The sequence below is a fragment of the Orbicella faveolata genome, unplaced genomic scaffold (genome assembly GCF_042242905.1).
Source record: "Orbicella faveolata isolate gen_17 unplaced genomic scaffold, um_ofav_v1 contig_25, whole genome shotgun sequence".
In the NCBI taxonomy this organism is placed as follows: Eukaryota; Metazoa; Cnidaria; class Anthozoa; order Scleractinia; family Merulinidae; genus Orbicella; species Orbicella faveolata.
Window position 1 is genome coordinate 19,190,001 of NW_028301553.1, and position 24,668 is coordinate 19,214,668.

At 38.0% G+C, this 24,668-nt stretch overlaps 1 protein-coding gene and 1 pseudogene across 3 annotated transcripts in view; both read left to right on the top strand.

The window, feature by feature from the left end:
* LOC110065577 (chymotrypsinogen B-like) overlaps positions 1-15,865 on the top strand; it is a 16,333-nt gene extending 468 nt beyond the window's left edge. Inside the window, exons 1-6 of one of the 2 annotated variants that reach the window (XM_020772719.2) lie at positions 1-137; positions 890-985; positions 1,094-1,135; positions 14,036-14,137; positions 14,378-14,800; positions 15,152-15,865. The exon at positions 1-137 is cut by the window's left edge and continues 456 nt beyond it. In XM_020772719.2, coding sequence (XP_020628378.1) covers positions 71-137; positions 890-985; positions 1,094-1,135; positions 14,036-14,137; positions 14,378-14,800; positions 15,152-15,594 — 1,173 coding nt within the window. In that variant the 5' untranslated portion in view covers positions 1-70 and the 3' untranslated portion in view covers positions 15,595-15,865. The remainder of the gene's footprint in view (positions 138-889; positions 986-1,093; positions 1,136-14,035; positions 14,138-14,377; positions 14,801-15,151) is intronic. The other variant, XM_089293605.1, reaches the window with a different exon arrangement.
* A 113-nt stretch (positions 15,866-15,978) lies between these two features.
* LOC149109272 (uncharacterized) lies at positions 15,979-24,035 on the top strand (annotated as a pseudogene). The gene is made up of 2 exons (XR_016208428.1): positions 15,979-22,111; positions 22,431-24,035. The product of XR_016208428.1 is annotated as an uncharacterized LOC149109272 (transcript).
* Positions 24,036-24,668: the final 633 nt, after the last annotated feature.

Consider the following 24,668-nt stretch of genomic DNA (forward strand, 5'->3'; position numbering starts at 1 on the left):
GCGAGCTGTCTGACATAAGAGACTCGACGTTTCTCGCTGCGGTTTTCTCGACGATCACCGAACAATCCGAATGATGAAAATTTTTGCTGTCACTCAGGTTTGTGTGGTTCTTGTAGCGTCACTGAGGGCAAACGAAGGTAAGTTACAAATGATTACTCCGCTTCGATACGCACCTTTCAAATATATATATAATGTACGAGGCAGATTAAAGATGCGAAGTAAAAACATGACTTTTCAAAGTTCATCATTTCACAACTGGAAAGATAGAACAGAATGTTACGAGTTGTAGTTAAAGTTAACTTCAGTTAATAGCTGGTATATGACTGATGTTGTTCTGGTTCTTTTTATGCGATGCTGTGAAACCTATTTAGAAAGTCGTCATTGCCAGATTTTAAACCCGTTATTGAGCAGTAGAATATTTGTCAGTGAACTGATCCATTGCTCACTTGATCAAACTACGAAACATGAAAATTCAAGTATGTGATTGACGATTTTTCAGTGTGTCACTGCACTGTAGAACTGAGTTTCTTTGTTTGGTTTCACGGAAGGAAATGAAGACAACAATATCGACCCTATCTCGTGATCTCTTTCAAAGCCATTAAGCTGAATAAGTAAAGTGCAATGAATAATTCAGTTTGTTGGCGCCACAGTGAAGTCTATATAACTTCATCGGTTTTTGCCATATTTCGGGTAGAAATCATCAGAGACGCCCCGTTTCTTGTATAAATATATAGGTTACTTTTAGGAATTCAGTGTTTCCATGTAAGGGAGCGAGCGACGCCAGACAACGTTGCCCGTTTCTCTACATTTGTAAGAAAGGAACTTTAAACCATTTATCCCAAGAAGTTTAGTTATGTTGGTCAGTGTAGTTACGATTTTGATTTGTCAGCGGGTCGGCATCATATCATTAGCCGAGGACATCTCAAGCCTCTGGAGGAACCTTTGTTCACAGCAGCTGTAGAACCAGTCGAAGCTGATCTGAACGGTGAGACTCCGAAATACCTGTTGCAGTACGGAAAAGCTTCCTGATTATTGATTTCAGTCGACGAGAATATCTCTTTTAAAAACACTTGTATCTTGATTTTTCATTTAGGGGCTGAAGAGAAGAAGGATGAAACACTTGAAATAAATCAAGGTACGATCAAGGTACCACATTAAAGAAATGGTTATTTTGCAAATGTACGAAAATCATTATCACAGGAGCATGTGAACAAAAAGCGTAGACCTTAAAGTTTGTTTCATTTTTTTCGTTTATGCCGCTCCTGTGGGTCATTTTATTCGTTTCACAAAAATAAAGTCGCAAATTGCCTTTTCCAAATCTGTGAATAGAAACATGATACCTAAATATTTCAACTAGTCACTCCCCAATGGGGCTTTTAGAGCTAATGTCAGCAAATTCTGAAACAAACCTCAGTACCCACTAATAATCTCAACAAATATAGGATAGTGAGTACGTTGATTTAAATTTTGATAGCTTCATTCCTTGGTGACATTAGATTTCGTGGGAAAGAGCATTGGTTGAACGCATTCATTGAAGCTGGCGATTGAACTAAAAACAAGTGAAAAAGATCATGTCTTAGAAAATGTTTCCCAAGCGCAATGCTAACTTCTCATCTGCCGCTTCTCTCTTTTGTTATTATAAGGCTCTTGACGCCCGCAACAACAGTCACGATTCTACAAATTTCAAAACAAGCTAGCAGGTGCTTAACTGGGCTGAACTGCAGTTGACATTAAAGTATTACAGAAAACTACAACTATTACCTACAGTTAGGATAAAGATCCCTCCCTGAGTAGATCTTAACGTTGTTTACGAACTCAGTTGTCCGTGTTGTTCATGTTAACAGTAAAACGAACAGAACTCTCTTTATTCGAATTCCAGAGCTCACCTGCATCAGTTAAAATAGTGCAATCAGTGCTAATTAAGAAATTTTTGAACAATTTGGGTATACCTCGCGAGGTTTTCCCCTGTTACGTAAAAATGCTGTTCCAATGACCACTGGAAATCCCAGTAATTGAAACCGGAATTTTTGGTGGAATGGAAGGGGCGATCTGCACCATTTACAATGCATTGTTTCCACCTTAGCTGTAATTTTTTTCACGATACACCAATTTCAGTATATTAAATTTTAACTTGGCTCTGAGGGCCGTGGCTTACGAGAATGAAACAAAAGAAACCAAATCGAGGTTGAGGGATGAATAATTGATGTATTTTGCTTTATTCCCTTAAGCCTCGGAGCCAAGTTAGAATGTGATAGATCGAAATTAGCGTATGACCTGTACGTTTTCGTGCGCTGCACTGTAATTTAGCAGGTTTTTTTTACATTTTGGACACAATGACAGATTAACCAGAGTACAAGATCTTCATCTAAAAACCTTCAAAGCTAATTCTTCCGATGAGGCAAAGTTCGTGGATTCAAATCATATCGATGCCATTTTTTCGGGTATTGCAAATAGCTGACAGGATTTTCTCGTCATTTTGTACAACATTATTCTTAGATTACAGGAAATTTCGCCTGATAAGCACTTGACATACACAGACGGTTTCCGGAACATTGATCCTCACCAGGCTAATTCACACATACAATCTTCCGGTTTCTTTTAAAAAAAAAATACCATTGGGAACTAAATATATCACCCAATTTCAAACAGAGCATTTCGTAACGAAACATTTACTTATATTAGCTTATGCTAGCATCACAAGTATCACCATTCACCATCATCAGGCTCAGGTTCTTTTGATTTTATCATGCAATCAGTTTGCCCTTCATTGCCTTCTGAATATGGTTTTTGTGCTGTTTTTGCGCAAAAATGGGTAACGTCTACATGCAAGCCACGTGGCCCATCAGGCCGGAACTTATCTGCGGTTTCTGTTGGATAAAACGACTACAGTAAAACTTGTATTAAGCGGACCCCATATTAAGCGGACACGCTCTATTACGTGGACACCAGCTTGAGTCCCTAAATTTTGTTCCCACTTTCACTGTAAAATAACCCTGCATTCAGCGGACACGACTATGTGTGCTGTGATTGCGAAAATTCACGCCACTTTATTTTCACTTGGGATCTCGACACTCTGTGTCAGGCGCAGCCTCGAGCAGGTTTTTTGGCATCGAAAACTAAAGCAAGTTTTTGCAAAGCAAAACGATGCTGTGTTTGAGACGGGGATGAAAAAACCGAATTGCTCGAAGAGGCTTGGCGGGAAGAGGTATAGTGAGGATTGAGCTGAAAGCTCAAACGTAACGGTTCTGCGAAGCAGAAATACCGTTGGTCTCGTTTTCGAGTGTCAAATTCAAGTCGTGATTACCAAGTGATGGGTTTCAAGTTATGGGTTTCATGGGATGGGTTTTTAGCCATTAAAAAAATAACAAAATAATTTCAAATACTGCACATCGAGGGTCGATGTATGGTATCATAAAATTGTTCTTATTCGTTACATCTTTGTAAAATATGATATGCTAATGCTTCTATCAAGTTGTTAAAAGTTTTAAGTACATTTTGATCGATTACACTTGACAGTAATTGAATACCATGTTTTATATATTTGAGATAAGGGATTTTCATATATTATTTTATTCGTTGTTTAATCAAATGATAATGTAAGTTCTTTTATTTTATTGTTTAAAGTGTCCCACACTGTGGGACTCTTAAAATGTTCAGCGTTGCAGAGTCCAAGACCGGCACAACTATGCCGTGACGTCACATTATGTGTCCCACGTTGTGGGACTTTTAAAATGTTTAGCGTTGCGAAGTCCAAGACCGGCACAACTATGCCGTGACGTTACATTTTACAAGTATTACAAACACAGTCTACTTCATGAGTCCAAGGCATTGCTTCAGTTGTGGTAGTCTGCGAATATGAAAGCCGCGTTTTGATGGTAAAAACCATCGCTGATTTCCACGTTAACAAGTGTCGTAAGTGTCTTCTACTCTCAGCCATTTTAAAATGAAACTGATCTAAGACCTTCTGAATTCTCTTGATATACAATTGATCTTTTAGGGGAATTTTCCCTTACCATAATGATTGGTGGAAAAAATCATATGACTTTCTCGTGACTTTGATGACTCATTTCCGAGGGAAAGTCCCGTAGTAGACATCCTGATGTCATCCGGTCTTTCCGACAAATGTCACGTAATCACGCTGAGAGGCTTTATTCGTTTGATGCATGTATAATATATAAAAATAATTGTCGGAAAGTAATATATTATTCATCATATCTCTTCTCGAACTCTTCTTTATTCTCCTTATGCTTCATTGTTAGTTTATGTTGGACTATATATACTAACAAATAATATTGCTTGAAAAAATTTGTTTGTGGCGGGGGGGGGGGGGGAAGGGGGGAGGCCAGGAGATAGTGGAGTTCCAAATGACTGATCCATAAGCCTGATACAACAAATATCAAAACATATTTTTACTACAGTTGCTACTGATCTCGCAAACTGATTGTCATCACAGTGGTCAAAATTTGTTGTGGACTCACTCGGCTGTGTTTCACGAGTCCACAACATTTTGGCCACTGTGATGATGCGTATCATTGTCAATAAGAGTGCAGACCACGCTTTATTAAATCCATTTTGAAATCACTGGCTATCCTTGCAATCTGATTGGCTCTCAGTGGTGCGATTTATTCACGAATCGCACTATTTTTTGCTCTAAATCGCATCTTTTTCTCAGCCAATGAGAATGGGCTAGTAAAACAAAACAACCAATCAGATTTCAAGATTAGTTTAAAGTAATCAATAAAATTTCAGGAAAATGAAAGGCAAAAAGCCACTGTGTGGAGAATTTTGCAAATACTATTGCCAAAACTTTGTTGTTATTGTAGCTTTTTTTCCAAAAAAATTGACGAATTTAATTAATTTCAGTTTCTCAGTTCCGATGAACTGAGATTCAGTCAAGTGCAATTAATCTTCGACCAAACTGTTTTCGCCGAGGATCTGTCCTACTATGAATATACGCAATTCATAGCTCTTTATTCCTTTATGTAGCCATTGCTGCGTTTAATTTACTTTTTCAACTCCGTTATTCTCTGAACATTGAAAACAAATGAACGAAATTCAAAGACTTACCTTTCCTGGTCCAAAACACAATGAAAATTTCACCAGATCCGCCATAATGAAGCCAAATGAAGAAAACTGTCTGCTTTCCTCACAGCCGACTTCGTTGACTTTAGTCTCTCTCTGATTGGCCAGAAAAATGCGGGAGGCCGCTGGCAGCCGCGTTTTTCCCGCTGTTTTCGAGCTGTTTTCTTGTGCCACCTCCAGGTCAAGTGAAAACTTTTTGTTAAAAAAATACACATTGGCAAGAAAGCAAGCTTTCATTTAATCATTAAAACAGAAAAAAATACGAAAACGCAGGCTATTAGGGTGTTAAAAGAGGAGTCGCAGGATATGGCCATATTTGACCTCGCCTTTGACATGACATTACGTAGGATCAAAGTTGTACAAAGCCATGGCGCCTTTGAACGCCTTTGACATAAGAGATCAAAGTTATGCAAAGCCGTGGTGTCTTTGAACGCCTTTGACATAAGAGATCAAATGTATGCAAAGTCGTGGTGTCTTTGGACGCCTTTAACGCGCGTCAAAACTTAAGTCAAAGTTATTGACATGTTTGACCTCACCTTTAACAGGGATCAAATGTATAGCAAATATATAAGATATTTGATTCCTCCTTTGACGTGGGTCAAAGGTGGAGTCAAAGTTAACATCACATTTGCCCTCTTCTTTGTCATGGATCAAATGTATCGGCAAAGCCATGACAGTTTTGACATACATTTGACGCACGTCAAAGTTTGGATCAAAGCTATGATCATATTTGACCTCGACTTTGATCAGGATCAAATTTAGAGTAAATCCAATTTTTCGTGCCGTGGGGGTCTGAGTCTGTGGTTTCTATCGGAATAATTCCAGCAATAGTCGCGCTCAATTTGTTGCCCTTTTTAGTACTCCATAACATTATCTGCTTGTTCAAAAATATGCAATTAACATTGCTAATACCACTTAATTCCAGAAATCCGCTCGTTCCATTGAATTCTGTTTAAAAAAAAAAACGTGATCGTTTAATCTTTGAAAGCTATACGATGTCTGAAAACCTGATTTTTTACCTATATGAAATTGTAAATAAAGAGGACTCGAGACGTTGAAATCTATTTTAACAACAGCAAAAATCGTGAAATCTTTGGTGATATCAAGATTAACATCCATTTTACCGTAGAAATTATCAAAACCATAAGTCATGCTAAAATCAGAAAATGGTTTGCTACTTGGTGAACCGGTTGAGGTAACTACCTTTAAATCATTGAACGCAGTCACATTGGGACCACTCCTTTTGAACTCTTCCGGGTCTAATAAATCAGCATAAAATTCGAATAATCTTTTGAATTTTTGAAACCGATGCATACGAATGTATACCATCAACCGAATGAAGTTACACTTGATTTTATTGAAAATAAAATTTTTGATAGACCATCTTTTGAAAAACCGTATTTTTGAAAAAATTGATGTTTGATTTTGTAATGTCCGTAAGCATACGAGTGTATACCATTTTTTCGTATATATTTTTTATCATCAAAACATCATAGTGATACTTTATTCACTTCATAACTACCTAGTTGATGACAAATAGATCTGATTGTCTTCATCTTATGATAGACTTGTTTGCTTTCCATAAGAGTATTTCTATAATCAGTATGATTGATATTCTTTTTGATCACAATTTTCTTGATACCCTTCCCTGTTTTATTATTTTCTCCATTTTCTTTGATGTTAGAGTACATCTTACTTCTGAGACCAACAAATTCTGTTATTATTTCACCAGCGGCCTCATCGTTGACCTTACCAATCACTTTTTTTTATTCGATTTATCGTAGAATTTACTATCTCCTGGATAATCACTATTATCAAACTGGTCTTTATTTTTCCAAACGTCTTTGTAAACATCTTTTGTTTGAATTTCATATGTGAGAGAGTCAGTATCTGTGAACAATAATTGAGCTTTTGATTAATATTTTTGTTTGATACAATTATGATGGAAGTCGTACATCAAAGTCTTACTCAAGTCTAAAATACACAGACCTACATAAGCAGGTCTATTCAAGGTTAGTGCTTCTGTGATCTTATGTACTGCAACCAGATTTTTGTTGAAAATTGTTGATGATACGTAAGTAGGCTTACTTGCTAATTTAACATGTTGTTTCTCATCAGTAACAATTCTGACATCAACTCGTTTGCGAACATTCTCCATAGTTTTTCTAAAGATTGTATTATTCATGAGTTTGAAGAGGTCTTTTTCAAGCAAATTTTTAGCATTAGTAAGTTTCTGTGTATTAAAATATACTATTTCAACCAAGAGGATTGATTAAATTTTAATACACGATGAATTTTGGCTAGTTTTAATCCCAAATGAAGATATTCCTGTAGTGGATAACATATTTTTGTTTGTTGCTAAATGTAGGTATCAATTTGTGAACCAGCTGTGTTATTGAGATATTAAATTTGTCTTTTATTTGCTGGCAATATTCTGAAAGCATATTTTTGGTGACTTTTACCTGTTCTCAGGAGCGGCGTCGACAAAACCAGGATCGGACCGGACCGTATCACGGATCGGATCACGGACCGAATCACGGATCGGATCACGGATCGGATCACAGATCGGATCACAGAAAAAAAAAACAACAACAAAGTTTTAAAGAAAAAAAAATTCTTCAAAAAACGAAATCTTTTATAAGATAACAATAAATAAAGAATAAAAGTGGAAGACTAAATTATGTTAAGTGAAAATAAGAATCCGGAATTTGAAGCAATGACATGTTAATTACAGAGAATGACAAGAGGTCATTTAAAAAGCCACATAACCGCTTAATTTACGACGAAATTAAATTGTAATGAACAGGCAGATGTTATATTTGAACGTTAGTTGGCTCGAAGCTTGCGTGAACCTCCCATTCTCGTTTTTAAAATTGTTGGTCGTATCAGTAGCTAATTCTCGGCTACATTTTCGTGTCAGATGTGAGCATTACAGTTGGCGTTACAGTTAATGAGAAAACTTACGTACGAAAACTTATGGACATGGCTTGCTTCAAAGGAGCTACGTCACGATTTGTGTGCCTTGAAAAAACTAGTCTAGTTTTTCAAGTTCGTCATTTGCAGTCCTCGTTAATCTTTGCCATCCTTAACGATCCTCATTTCGTTTGGATTTGTTCTTGCCTCTTAAGTGTGTTTTATCCTAGAACACGATCATTTTAAGGTTCTATTCTATTTAAAGGCAACTCTTTACGACTTTAAAAATGACTCTAAAAATCGTGACATAACTCCTAAAATGTTGTTTATTCTCGGGTTGCGTTATCGTTCACACTATCTATGTTATTCCTATAAACAGTTATATTTCCTTGAAATACAAATGGTTTGTTTCGTTTTATTGCAGTGCGAAATATCGTATTCCAAACTCACATCTTGTAAAAGTATAGACTCTCAAAAACGGAGATAGTTTGAAATTATCGGTTGTTTAATTTTTTTTAGTGTTTTTAGTTTTTGTGTTTCGATTCATACGTTCCTCCTATTATCACCATGCTGACTCGTTTTATGACAGTTTACCATTGATGCAAGTGAATATACGAAATATCATTTATCTGAACTGCGGAGAAAGATATGAAGACATGATTGATCATCGCAATTATACACACAACTTAAGCAGTCGTGAAATTAAAGCCTGAAAAAAAATTCAGGCCTGAACAGGACTCGAACCCATGACCTCTGCGATACCGGTTAAGTGCTCTACCAACTGAGCTATCAAGCCTACTGGGATTTGGTCACATTGTGAGTTCGTAATATACCCGCAGATGGTGAAGAGTGCACGTGAATATACGAAATATCATATAGTTGAACTGCGGAGACATGATATGAAGACATGATTGATCATCCCAATCAAAACCCAACAGCCTGAAAAAAATTAATCTGTGACCAGCACTCAGTTGGCTTGATATTATAAAATAAAGGAATATCACACCTGAATGAAATAAAACGTTCTGCTCACAGTAGTCACTCTAGTGTAATTTGCTCAACAAAATTTTGAATTTTGAATTTTTTTCCTTGATCCGATCCGTGATCCGGTCCTTGATTCTGTCCGTGATCTGGTCCGTGATCCGGTCCGTGATCCGATGCGTAATCCGATCCGTGATCCGGTTCGTGATTCAGTCCGTGATCCGGTCCGTGATCCGATCCGTGATCCGGTCCGATCCGGGTTTTGTCAACGTCGTTCTGAGGAGCAAGAGGAAAATCATTATGCAAGTCATGCAATTCATAAGGGTATTCCAGGTCCACATCTAAAATTAATTCTGTTTTGCTATCATCTGTGTATTTACTGAGATCTAATTTACTAATTTGTTTGTCTGTCATCCATCTGAATTTACCAGTTGGAAGATACTGACTCATTGCCCAACCATAGAGGTTATTTTCATCCAAGTAAATGATGTATTTCTCCATTATTTATAATTATTCGGGATGCAATTATTCTTCATTTCTTGCTTCTCACCTTTCTTATTAGTGTAGGTGTTATTCTTAGCTATTTAAACAATCTGCTGCATTATAAAATGGCTGTCTTAACCTCTAAGATTCTGAAATATAATTGGTATCTTGTCAGTTAATTGAAAATTGAGGTTGCAAGCTTCATAAGCAGACCCTCTGTATTTACCTGTCACATGACAATGATCTCTGACTCTTTTGTCTGTTTTGTTATATTTTTTGTTGCATATGGCATTCTGTTGCTTGTTTGAATTTCTCTTCGTCAGCAGAAGTCATTTTCAACGGTTTATTGAATTTATATTTGATGGTATTTCTACAGTATTTCACTTCATCTATCATTTTTTCCATGAATTTGAAAAACCGCATTTTCACCTCGGTAAATTTGAGCTCGTTTGGAATACTTATCATCATAACAGCAGACGACTTTGTAACCAAATCTACAATATGATTCAGTATAAGATTCACTATTATTTGGTTTTCAAGAATCAACTTTTTCTGTAATTGCTTCGAAATATGCATATATATAACAAATGGTACTTGTAACTTCCGGTTGTGATTTATAAACTTAATTTTCTCACCTTCCCGAGGCAGTTTTATTGCATGTTCACCATTATTAATCACAATACATTCAGTCTTGTGTTTATTGAGAACATCTTCAGATGAGAAACACTGAAGACAGTGCATGCAAAAGTGTTTTCTATAATCATGTTTGGTTTGATTGTACGGCAGGTTTCTTTCACAGGTCACAGGTCACAGGTCACAATCAAAACACTCAGTAAATTTCGCGATGTAACAATTACCGAGATTTCCGAGAGGTTTATCGATGTTTCCATGCAACAAACCTTAACTAAAAATGTTTTACTCTATAATTTTAATGAAAAAGTTTCTAGGGGTGGGATATGTACGAAATGGGTTGAAATGTAGCTTTCAGACATGTAGTGTTGATATATTTTATCGTAATAAGATAATTTATTATGATAGCAAATTGAACTGTTTTATTTCTATATATTTTTTTTTGGAAATCTTTACAACGAGTATGTACTAAACAGAAACAAGAGGGTCCCTATACCTACTCTGAAAACAATTTCACGCATAAGTAATTGGCCTTTTCATGCATCACAAAAAATCGAAAACAGCTTCACGTTAACAGAAAAAATCACTTTTCACGTAAAATGCAAAGGCTAAATCATGTGTCACATAAAAATACAAATGCTATCCACGTTTCGCAAAACATACAGAACCCTCCATTTTGATGCATCGAAATGCCGTGTGCATGTGTGACACATAGTGACAGAATAGATTCTAGGTCCTCCTGGTTCACTATCGCTGTGGTTAGTTCTCAGTCGTGTGGAATGGGCAGGTTTTACATCTAGTTTGGTGTAGTTTACGAGCTTTACTGACGCTAAAATCTCCAAAAAAAAGTGGACAATTATTCCCGCAAAAGTCGTTGGTTCACAAATCACGCGTAAGTAAATGTATAATTCACGGATCAGTGTAAGCTTCTTTCGTTTTCATATTATATTGAAAGGCTACAAACAATTTATGTTTTCTACAGAAGTAAGTCTTGGCTTTCTTTGGATCAATTTTTTTTATTATTATTTCAGTGCTACAACTGATTTCCCCTAAGCGTTTTTTTTTTTTTTTTTTTTTTTTCAGAAAAGAGCTGTTATAGTTGCACTTGCGACGCACTTGTATGCATCTGTTTTATGACGTTTTGGCACATTTTTTGGTGACCTGTGACCTGTGAAAGAAACCTGCCGCTTCTGATAGCCGTTGTGCGATCGTTTTCAAAATCTCTTCTTGCAAAATTTTCAATTATTGATTTAAATCAATGATGATTGTGACAGTCTTGGCTTTACTATTAAAATGAGCAGTTTTACATTTCAAATAATGCTTCCCGCCAATAATATCAATTTCCAGTAGAACTTCAGGATCATTTTTCTCATTATCAAGAACTTCTTTGATGAAAGTTACTCTTATAGTTTCATAAAATTTGAAATTTTTACTGTTTTCCGAGTGAGATTTATTCAAATGATGTCCAATTGCCTGTCTGGTTGTTTGTAATTCAATCAGCGGATCACTTTCATTTTTCAAATTAATTTCATATGTTTCAATAGCATCTTTTAAAACTCATTTAACAGGTGTTATTCTGGTTCTTGGAGCTGGTATTGTTTTTTATAGATTTAATACAAGGTTTAGGAATTGGTTTTTCTACCTTCAACATAGCTCCAACAGGTTATCATGATTCTACTACTTTTGTTCTCCGAGCTGGAACAGGTGGTGTTTTAGTTCTTGGAACTGGTACTGGTTTAATTGTTTGAGGTTTTGGAACTGGTATCTGACCATCAATATAACCGTCTCTGAACTCAGGTGGTGGGAGAACTATTAGATTATCGTATTCCCAGAACATTTGCTTTGCAGTTTTGTGAGGTGCTGGCATAGGACTTTTTAATTTTTGTTGAGCTTTTAACAAAAGATAAATTATTTTTTTTCGATAATTTATTCAATTCTGATTTATTCATCACTACTATATTATAGTTAGATATTTTATATTCATAATTTCTATTTTATACATTATTATGTATAAATGTCGGTTTCCGTTTAAGCTTTTTTCAAAAGCTCTGTTTTGCCACTTGGTGAATGATGTTTTGATTTGTGGAGGCCTGGGACAGTCCATTTTATGCTGTTTCTGAAACGAAGCATTTTTTGATTTCTAGAGGCCTGGCGAGAGTATTTTTGATCATGAAGCGGCTCTGCGAAGTGTTTCTGGCAGAAGGATTTTTTTCATTTGTGGAGGGCTGAGAGACATGAAATTTGCTGACGAGAGGGCTTCATACGGAAGTTGCTCTGAGAGGCTTGAAAATGCATTTTTCGAGTTGGGGCCCGGCGAGGGTATTTTTTTGATTTGCGATTGCTGTTGGAGGGCATTTTTTTGCATAATGCGCTCGTAGCGCCATTTACTATACTACTTCCATAGACTGTTTTGCGTGTTATTTATGATATTTTGTGGTTTTGTTCAGGCAAAAGCTCTGAATTTAGGAGTTCTTCCTATAATTGTTCATCCAGCTCCACGTTGTGGTCATCGTTGCTTTATTTGCGATGTTCTCAGGTTTTCTTGCGACTGTTAATAGTCCTTCTTCTGTTAGTCCTTCTCTTGTCGTTCAGGCAATACCGCAGTTTCGATCGTTCTGGATCTCATAAGTTGCCGATAGCAAGGAGTGATGAAGACCAATGCTCGGTAACACTCCGCACCTGGCGTATTTTTTTGAGATTATATACTCGTTCGGCGGATCAAGAATTCCGGATTGTGATCGGTAGTTTTGCCGCCAGCGAGTGGTGAGCATTAAGTCTTCGATCCCATTGTACACAGTATGACACTGTTTTCTATGATGGCTATAATGGATATTTTCTTCAGCATGTGTTAAGTTTGAATTTAAGGATAAAGCGTGAGATAGTCATGCGTTGTTATTATACAGCTTATCTTAAAGTTTTTGAAGAGTAGTGTAGGGTATTTTGCACGTATTTCGTACGTTTATCCTTTGTTTTTAGTGTAGCTAATGTACACCTTAAACTCACATGCTGTGATTGGATTAAGTTTGTACTCGCATGTGATAGGACGAGGGCCGCCTGGTAAAAATCATCAGTGATAACAATAGGGTGACAGGCCTGGAACAACTCCTATCCACGTGTGAACTGGTAGACTGAAGTAACTCGATGCAGTTGCTGATATAATACGCACTAAACAAAACGAGAACTGGGAAATCTTACGCAACGAATCACATGATGATCGAGGACTTAAATTTTTAGTCAAGTGTAAAGCATGTAAGGGAAATTTCACGCTCGTTAAAATCCTACATACCGGCCTTTAAATTTGAACTCAAAGCATTTAAACATAGTTGAGTCACTCAAACGGAAAAACTTGAGTAATATATTGTCACTAAATCCATTCGGAACGGTTCATCACAATCAAGGCAATGAAGAAACAACTGTTCTAGGACGTTAGAAGCAAACGCCTTGGTTGAGGACATCAAGATCAACAATGTTAAGCTACTCTCGTAGAGTCTAGTCTAGTCGCACATCTGAATAAAAGGCAGGGAGGGTATGATCGCAGGTTAAGGAGCCTCTAGAAAAACGATGTTGTCGATGGGACGTTCTAGGGCTGCGGACTTGGTTTTTATAGTGGGACTCTCATCACAAGCCCGTCTCTCTTGTCTGGTTTAACTTCCAGGCTGCGACCAAGGGGCCAGAAGTTTCTTGGGGAATTCTCGTCTACCATGAGTACAATGTCTACAGCTTTAAAGTTACATCTTTACCTTTGCAGTGATTGCCTTCTCACTATAGCAATGCAACTCCCAGATACTGACTTTTCAAAACAAACTAACCGAATGGACTAAATATAAGTATAAGACCTATTTTAAATAAATAGTTGTTGTAATGAATTTTCGAGTGTCCTTAATTTTTCTTTTAGGTTTTCATCGTTTATATTGCCCCTTGTTTAAATATATGATTTTTGTCACAGAACAACAACAAAGTGACAGTCGAGGAAGAACTGGTTATAAAATGCCACCCCCTAAAGGTCCACTGAGGGACATAAAGTCACCAAGAATCTCGTTAGATGAAGGTAAATCTATCTTGTAAGCTTTTGGCTACGATTACTGAGAGATTCCTATGTTTCCTTGAACCCTTAAAAGTTTCGCATTTTCTCGAGATCGAGAAGGAGAACGCCTTATTAAGAGCTATATCCACATCGTACTCCTATTCAATCTCGTACTCGTAGTCCAACTTAAAGGTCCCTAGTGTATCAAAAACGATGCTGTTTGAGCGTATGAACAGACATGAAATTTAAATAATTTGTTGACAGGCAGTACCACTTGTGGTCGGACTTCAAGTTCTTCTTCACGAGTTGTCAATGGCGCAGACGCAGCAGTTGGAGAATGGCCATGGCAGGCTCGCTTGCTGTTGAACAACAATCATCTTTGCGGAGGGACACTAATCATGCCAGAATGGGTGATGACGGCTGCTCACTGCGTGCTAGACGATGACAGCAGTAAGTATGAGGTGATCCTTGGTGATATTGATCGCAACAAGGTTGAAGGAACCGAGCAAGAGTTTAAAGTGAGACGTATTATCAAGCATGGTGTATTCTCACACCCAGTTCCGTATGAAAATGACATTGCGCTATTTCAACTCTCTGGCCAAGCTAAATTAAACGACCTAGTGAAGACGGCTTGTTTACCTGAATTTCTTGAAGACGTGCCTGTTGGAACGGAATGTTATATAACAGGTAAGTATTGTGATGTTCACTAGTTCTTTAAGCTATTTTTCCAAAACATTGACACTATAAGGTCGATACGACCTTTATTACCTTGGATATCATTAAACCGTGGCTGTAGCTGTGACGATGACAAGAGCAAGTCACTATTTTTATATTAGAATTCGTGTCTTGTTCAAAGAGCTAAAGGAAATATAAATGTTTCATATTCTTCTTTCTCTACTCTATTTAAGAAACTTTCGATGTTGTCTGCAGTCGTGCACATTGCTCCGTTGTTTTTACCGAGTGAGACTGAAATGCTTAATTGACTGGTTATGCGGGTAGAGCTGCCATTGGCAACTGAAATTCTTGTAACCGTTGTAGGCTGGGGACAAATGTTTGGCAAAGGAGAGTCAGCTCCAATCCTACAAGAAGCACGGATGCCTGTAGTTTCAAATAGCGCATGCGCAGCAAAGCTGGATACTTCTCCGAAGGGTGGACTTCACACTGACAATCGTACTTGGATAGTCACGAGTAAAATGATGTGCGCAGGCGATGCTGGGAAGACTAAAACACACGGATGCTTTGGGGACAGCGGTGGGCCATTTCAGTGTAAGAAGACCGCAGGCCAGTGGGTAGTGCAGGGTATCGTAAGCTGGGGTGACCCTGATTGTTCGTCTAGTAACCATTACACAGTATTTACTCGGGTCAGTGTGTTCCGTAAGTGGGTTGATGATGCACTGGGAACTATCAGGAGCATGGAAAAAGGCAGTCTTAACAAACAAGTGAACCCAGGCGGAAAACAGTCACCGACAACCGCTTATTAAAGAGATAAAGGCAGTAAATATGTGTAGAACAAAAATCAGGACCCAAGGCGTTTAAAACCGGAGATCCCATTCTCTATATCTGATAACATAAATTATAATACGCTACGTCATATATGAAGGCGTACAACATGCCCGTATTTCTCGAGAATTTTGACTAGGAAAACTATTCAGAATAACACTACTGTTTAATTTGTTTCAAATGTTGTTCAAAAGTATATTATCTCTAGAGAAAAAACAATAAAAAAATTAAATAAAAGTACAAGTCAACGTACTAGTCGCAAGAACAACATGAAATATGAGGCACAGCGGCCTTGGCGGAGAACATGGAGTAGAACTTCAATGTAACAAATATCCTGTATAACAATGTTCTCGGTATAATGAAATCCCTCTTATAACAAAGGCAGTCCTTAAGCCCAAACATAACATCTACTCCGATATAACAAAAAAAATTATCAACAAATCAGCAGCGAAAGAATATTCCTGCGCTCCCTCTCTTCGTGAGCAGCCAAACTCCGCGAGACATTTATTAGACTCAATATGACTGACTTTTATCCGAACTCCAGCCTGTAAAGTTGATTCAAGATATTTTGGCAAATCATAGTAAGTAACTCATGATATATCATTTGGCTTACGCAAAGATGTCTCGGACAGTAGGAGGGTACTAGAAGTATTTTGTAAGGGAGCTTTTTAGCACACCACGACGGCCACAACAGGGAAAATGTCCGGGGGAAGGGGAACTATCATATAAAAGTATTGTGAGTGATAAACTTTACGCGTACGCACGCAAGAAAAGCGCGCGAACAAAGTACAAAGTAAACAAAGGCTTGCTGTGAAATATAAAAACCATTGTTTTAGCACGCGTATCTTTAATAGGCGGTAGAACCAATGTCACATGAAATGAAAGTTAATGTTCAGTCCGTTCGAGGAAATCGTTGCCAGCTTGAAGATTAATTTCATTTGATGCTGCTTGCGGCTGATGTTATTGCCAGAGCACTGTTTCAACCCAGGACCATGATGTCATCCAGAGAGTGAGCGCCGGAGTTAAATTTTTCAGCTACGGAAACGTCACGCCTTCGATTTCGAATGCTGCGGAGGTGTTCGTTGAAACAATCCTGTATTCGCCTTCCAGTCTTTTTGGTTTATAGGCAATTACAGCAATGACAAGAAATGCAATATGCAACATTATTATATGGCTTTGGGTTCTGGCCGATATAACGCGCACTCTGATTGGCTAAGAGCGAGAGCTTAGCGGTCATTACGCAGCCGTAATGCCCACGGGCCGATTACGGATTATGGAAATTACGAGGAGCCCGGCTCTTAAAATTCCAGCGCATTGAAACGATGCAAGCCGATTAAAAACAGTAAGAGAAAGTAAAATTAATCCGAGTAGCTAAAAGTTTAGAGATTTTTCCTTAACAAAATTTTATGGGAGTCGTTTTTGAGTTACCAGCCGGTAACCTTGGTGAGCACTAGTGAAAAACAATCGAAGTTTATCGATTCTTGGGTAAAGCTAAAATCTCTAAGTGAAAAACACCATCGGCAGATCTGTCATGCATCCTGAGCAGAACACCACGAAGAAACTTAGAGTTATCATCTTAGTCACAACAATTACTGAAATAGTGAACTCCGCCACAGTTCTCATCAAACGATTAAACGATCATCAGAGATAACTGCAGGAAGTTCTGGACGTTCACAAGGCTTGAAAAGTTCATCCATAAATCCCAGAATGAAGAAGGCGAAGATATGTTGTCGAAAGCGAATGGCGAAGATCGAGTTATTCTGAGCAGTATATTCTGAAGCATTAGTTATTTCTTTCACAGAAACACCGTTGGTTTGGACTATTTTGAAGCACTGTCTGTCTTTTCTATGTGCGTTGACGTTTCGCCACAAAAGTCGGAAAAACTGCCCCATGAAGTTGTGGCACCACGATACTAAAATACCTTTTTGAGGCTGTGATAATCATTTTTCCGGTAAAGAAATGTATGTTTTTAACGGAATACGTTAAGTTCACTGACTCTGTAGTTTTGCCCTGGGTTTTAGACGATGAATGAATCGGTAAACGCGCGGATCGCCGGATGTAAATTGCCGACTTCCGCTTTAATAATTTTTTTTCTTTTCTTTAATTCATGGCCATATAATAAACAACTTAATTACTTCAACCGTTCGGTCGTTACGGGAAAATCTCAGACCTCGGCCTACCGTATTGACCTCGCTATCGCTCGGTAAATACTGCAAGGCCACAGTTTAAGATTTTCCCGTAGCGACCTCACTCTCGGTTATTAAGTAGTTATTCTAAGACTGACAAGGGAAGTGGTGAAGGATGTTGGGTCCGCTCTTTAGGCCTTTTTTTACTTTGTGCTTCGTGCGCGAGCTATCCGTGCGTGCCTACGCGTACAGTTTTTTTGATGACGTGGTTCAGTCATTCTTCGTATTGTAGAAGGGCTAAGCCTGAAGCGTTTAGGTTACAAGCCAATATTTGACACTTTTAAGGAGCGTCTCAATCCGTTTTTGCACAAATATACATTTCCAAGGCTTTGCAGCTTGAATTAGCTAAAACTGCGCTCTTGAGGCAATTTAAAGGAATATAGAGAAAATCGTCATTTAAACATGCAAATTTGCCCAAATCCACAGTTTTAAGACTTTACAACTGTTAGTAGACTAAACTGTAGTGCCGCGCCAATTGGGAGTTAAAAATCGAAAGTACTCATTTTACGTTCCTTTTTGCTTAATGTACTTTCAACTATTTGCAGCTTAGAGTAGAAAAACTGTGCTTTTGAGGTAAGTTATGAATCGAATCTCGCTTTTTTTTTGTGCGATTTCACTCAAATGGGCAGTTTTAAGTCTTTACCAAAACGTCACGTCTCATAGCTCCTGCCGAATGTGAAGAGAAAAACAGACTGGAGCAGTTTGGGGCATCAAGAGAAACGATATTTTAACGAGCAATTTCGCTTATGCATCCATAGTTTCAAAACTTTACAGCTGATAGTAGCGAAAGCTGTATTTCTAAGGCAATTTTGGAGGTATAAGGCGACAATCATCATTTTACGTCTGTTTTTGCTCAAATGCGCATGTTGAAGTAACTCCAACTTCAAGTAACTAATACTGTTTTTCTAAGATAATTATTGGTATAGAGCAAAAATCGTTTTTTTACAACACCTTGAGCTCAACTGTGCAGTTTCAAGCTTTTACAGCTTGTCTTAGCTAAAACTGTATATGTAGGGCAACTGGGGGCTATAAAGCGCAAATTCTCGTTTTCGGTCTGTTTTCTCACAAATGTGCAGTTTCAAGTCTTTGTAACTTGTAGTAGATAAATTTATATTTGTAACGCGATTTAGATGTATAAAGGGAAAACATCATATCACGTCTGTTTTTTCTGAAATGTGCATTTTAAAGTATCTCCAACTTCAACTAACTAAAACTGTTTTTCTAAGGTAATTATGGGTATAGAGCGAAAATAGTCTTTTTACGACACTTTGAGCTCAAATGTAAAGTTTCAAGCTTTTGAGCTTGTAGTTGCTAAAACTACATATGTAGGGTAACTGGGTGCTATAAAGCGTTAATGGTCGTTTTAGATCCGTTTAGTCATAAATGCGCAGTTTCGAATCTTTACACCTTGCACTAGCTAAAGTGTATTTTTGAGGCAAGTTGCAGGTCTAAAGCAGAATTCGTCGCTTTATCTCCGTTTTGTTTCAAATTTGCAGTGTCAAGTCTTTTTACCTTGTAGTGACTAAAGCTGTATTTGTAAGGCGAATTGAAGGTATTTAAGATATAGACCACAAGTTTTTATGGTTTATAGGGCTAAAAACCATGCGGGATGTTAGAAAAACGCGAAAAAAATTTCTAAATTACGAGTCGCAGGTGAGTGATTTAATAAATTCTGGGGGTGTTCTTCCAACATCCCAAGTACTTTATATAAACCATAGAAACTTGTGCTCTATTGCTTTTATATATTAATTCAGAAGACACGCTAAATTTCCATAAGTTTTCTGGCACAACAAACCATAGCTGATTGACCAATGAGAGCGCGCGCATTTATTTAACTATCATATAAAAAGCGATAATCATCATTTTACGTTGTTTTTGCTTCAATGCGCATTTAAAAGCATCTCCAACTTCAAGTGGCTAAAACTGTTTTTTATTTAAGGTAATTAGGGGTATAGAGCGAAAATGTTCATTATACGACACTTTGCGCTCAAATGTGCAGTTTCAAGCTTTTAGAGCTCCATCTGTTTGGCAACTGGGCACTATAGAGCTAGAATCGTCGTTTTAGATCCGTTTACTCACGAATCTGCAGTTTCAAGTGTTTACAGCTTGTAGTAGCTCAAACTGTATTTCCAAAGCAACTTGGGGTATTTAGGGAAAAAAGAAGTTTTAGCTTCATTTCGTGTTAAATGTACCATTCTAAGACTTTACATCTTGTGGCGGCTAAAACTATTTGTAAGGCAACTATGATATAAACAAAAAATCGTTGATTTAAGTCCGTTTTTACACAAATTTCCACTTTTAAGGTGTTTACAGTTTGTAGCAGCTTAAACTGTATCTGTGAGGCAACTGGGAGGTATAAAACGAAAATCGTCGTTTTTGGTCTGTTTTCTAACACGTATGAAGCTTCAAGGCTTCATTGCTTGTAGTAGATAAATTTATATTTGCAAGGCGATTTGGAGGCATAAAGAGATAAACGGTATGTGACGTCTGTTTTTTTTAAATATCCATTTTAAGAGCTCTTGCCTAAAAGCATTGAGAATCTTGCGAAAGCGACTATTTTGGCACATTGCTCATATTTTACCTCAAGGAACCCTTTAGTGAAATGTTTTCAAAAATCATAATTTTAAGTTTGAGCGCTTTTTTTTTTGAAAAAAATTGCAAAGTTTTAAAATGCGGTCAAAGTGCGTTTTCCGCCCAGTGGAATGCCCCAAATGACACAAAAACACGATGCTTTCGTAAAATCTTGATATTTAATGAAGTACTGGTAAATTTTACTCAGATATAAAATAACAATTCCTCTTTACGGCTAAAGTTAAAAGAGATGTCAAATGCTCTATTATTTTACGTTTTTAAGTCATTTAAAAACACTTCCGGCGCCCGGTTGACAAGGAGCAAAATATTGGCTATTTTTCATAGGATAAAACCCTATCTGATACCCAATTATTTTAGAATCAAACTCTACGGCTGAAAAGATTTCTCTTTTAACTGTTATCCTGTGAAATGTGAAAATCGAATTCGAACTGGTTCCCTTTGAAAAAACCTGGAATCTACGAACAATGTTTAGCACATCTTTCAAAGTATTTGTCTACATTTCGACGTAAAGAAAGACCGAAACCTCAATGTTCGCTACTTTGTATATTTGAGTGACTGAATTATCGTTATTTGTCAGAAACTTACGAAATAAAAAGCTAAGATATATATATTTATCGTGTGATTGTTAACTTGACATTTCAAGATAAGTTTTTGTGGGAAACTATTTTAAAATGACATGGCGACTTGCTGTAAACATTTCGGAAATGGTTGTCTTTTCTCGGATGTATTTCAAATTATACGAATGCATTTCAGAATTTTTTCAAACAAGATTTGGTAAAAGATAACATTTAGTCTAACAGCGCTTTGTTTACGGGCAATAGTGTAAGATTATTTATTATTTCCCTTCCGACTGGACTGTAATTTGATCTAATTTCATATTTGCCCAACAGCTTCCCGATCTCACGCAAACCACGCACAGTCACATAAATATATTTCTAAAATAAACTGAAAATACGCCCAAAAATCCGTCTTTCCATCTTCTTGCTATCGAACCAGCTTTCAGCTAGCATTAAAGCATCCGTTGTAAGAACGAGACGTGTTCAAAATCTTCCTGAAAGGTCAGTTTATTTGCAAAGTAAAACAACAGCTAAGTGACGTGTACAGCAAATTGCGGAAAAATTATTGGCTACATTGAACTAAAAAACCACGAACGTATGAGACCTGTCCTGGTGTTGGCTTAACTGTGCCATTTTGTGCCTCTATGTGTTTAAATTTTTCACATGGTATTTTTCTTTAGCTACATGACGCTACAAGGTAGGACCAGCGCTTGCGGGCAATCGAGCGACTATCCAGGACACCAGGAATGCGTTAATCTAAACAACTGGACGAGAGATGTCAGCAGTCATTTGGCAAACTTCAAACTACGCAGGGATGAGGGTGTTAATACAGAGATGAAGTTACTGTTGGCAAGAGCTGGTGAATGGTGTTATTTATGCTCTTTTTGAACCTGTATTGCCCACATACAGATCAAATGTATACCTAAAAGCTTCCAATGTTTCACGTGTCTTTAAGGTGAAGGAAGAGCACAAGTTGCTTAATATTTGTCCGCACCGCAGAGCCGTTTATGGAATCCATTGGAGGACAGGAAAATTTGTCTGCACAGTCCCTATTGAGATGGCCGTCGACAATTCAGCGAATGCTAAAGCAAGCCACCAAGTGAATAGCCACCAATCAGCAGTAATTTTCGAGGAAACCAAGGTTCTCAATCCAGTTGAATTGCGTGAGTTGTTTTGTTTATATTACGTGCATATGGCCTAAAATGTTTACAAGATCTGGTACAAGTAGTTATACATATACAAGTAACTATTCCTATTTCGGAACATTCAGGGGTGAAACACACTGGCCTGTGAAGTAATTGCAAAGGGAAATAAGGCAAGGATTGCGCGAGAGAATAGAACAATAATTTCTGTGGTCTGGAAGTCACTATGATTTCGTTATAGCTTTTTCGAGTTATTTTAATTGGTTGAAAATATTCGCATTGTCCTTAGGAAGTACATTTTTAGGCAAGAAGTGAATGGCTTATTCCTCCACTTTTTCAGCAATTTGCAAATAGTGTAAAGAGTTCGTGAGCAAACAGCTGTTGGAAAACAAGTCACTACAGAACCAGAATTCAGAAGCCTGTGGAACTCCTTTGGCTGCGCCTGCGGCTGAACAACGTGTATTTCATACCAAGTCATGTGAAGAACAATCCACGGTATGAATCTTACTCATTTTGCGCGGGATGTTCATTTAATCATGCCAGCCCAAAACCCACTCGAAGACCATCGCACACACTTCACAACATAGATTGACATGCTAAAAATAAAATAAATACGGCTTTTAGTTACGAATGAAATTATTTTTACTTATAGCAGTCATTGGTGGAAAAGGATCCCACGAACAGCGATGTTTCATCTGAAGATTTGGCGGTAGAATTATTAAGCCTTGCAATTGACGATGAGACTTTCCTTAGTCCTGATACAGAGAGCATTGTTTCAAGCACAAGCGAGGAAAGGCAAGCTGTGAAGGCAACGTCGGTGGTTCCTCGAGGAAAGTTGAATGAGTATTTACTCTGCGATGGTATCGCTCCGATAGTTGAACCCTGGCTTGAGTCGTAAAAAGTCTCTAACAGAACCAAGGAAGGATACCCAAAAGAAATGCAGAGATCGTGTCCGCAGTTTTACACAATCAGCCCGAAAGATGCGGGTTGTCTTTGGCAGGCCATTGTCTCGTCTGCTGCCATGAAGAACGCTCTAGGTCTAGAACATTTTTTGGAGCCGATAAAAGACTACCTCGAGGCTCTTGCAGAGCCTTATGGCAATGCAATTGACTTGGACACGAGAAGACAGATTCTGTCCATGATGGCAGGCCTTGCCAGCTAGAACGCGAACTCAGTGTTTATATCAGGCTTGTCGTGATATCACTACTCCATAGGCAACCTTCAGCGCGTGCAGTTTGGGCGCGGCACGTTCATGAAATACCAACTATTAGTGAGAGTAAGAGTTGAGCGGCAGCAGTTGAACCATTTACTGTCCTTCATTACGAGTCCTCATTTAGTCCAAGATCTGCCCGTTGGACAGAACATACTGACGCATTCCTCAGGAAAAACTTTTGAAATACCGAACGTCATCCGTACTCTTTTTCTACAGAGGATAGCGCGTCAGTACAAACGGTGCTGCAATGAGATGGCATTCAAGCCCTTTAGCAAGCGCACCATGTTGCGGATACTAGCAGAGTGAAAAGCTTCAGTGCGTAAGTCTGTTCAAGGGCTTGTTTACTTTGCCTCAGAAGATGCTCGCACTTTTGAAGACCTTCAATCCTTAGTGCGGCAGCTTAGCGAACTCGGACTGGAAAAGGAATCAGATGTCATTGACACCCAATGCTTGAAGATTGCCAAATTGTATCTTAAAGGCGATTTCAAAGTAATAGTTGTTGTTTTTTTTTGAAAAATAACTGTAAAAGAAATTGTAGGAGTGGCACAAAATCTGTATCGTGATGTGTTGCTGAAAATTCACTTTGAATATTCCTTTTAAACATAGATATTGACGTTTATTCTTTTCTAAATCATTCTAGAGTAGTAATTCTGTAAAAAGGCAGTAAACGGTTATCTAAAAAAAATATTATTAGTCCAATGGCACTAACCTCGAAAGACCAGGCTTTCATGAAGGAGAAGGGCATCGCACGAGTAGAGGGGCGATGGTTGAAGATGGTCAATTGATGGAAAAGTGCCTTTTCCATATATTTTTTTATGGTGTTTTGTTTTAACAGCACGATTTTTTTCACCTAAGGCCAGCTGAATATGTACCTTATTAGAGTAGCGATCTTGGCAATACAGGTATGACGTGTAATGCTTTGAAATATATTCCCTGCTAGGTTCACACTAGCTCGAACTCTGAGGGAGCCAGTGACTGCAGTGTGTTTGCCCTTAGCGATTGTACCAACCTTCGGCAAGAATCCGATCACAGACACGAAGACGTATGCGAGCAGTGCGAAAACCGAAAGAGACGAAGCTGTATATTTTACCAATCACGCCACGCTTCCCATCCAGTCATGGAAATGTCATTTGTTACGATCAGCACACAAAGACGAGGCTCGCCTGGTTGTCATCGATGCCCTCAACCAAGAAACGGTTTTCATTTTAAACGACTGGGCAATGAAGTTTTTGGCAAGAGAAACCGAGAGTCGCAAGCAGACTGGTTTGGCAAGCGTGGAATATCCTGGCAAATATCAGTCGTATACGGACGGGAAGAAGGGGTCCTACTGTGGCAAGGGTTTTTCTACGTCATCCAGGCACGTAG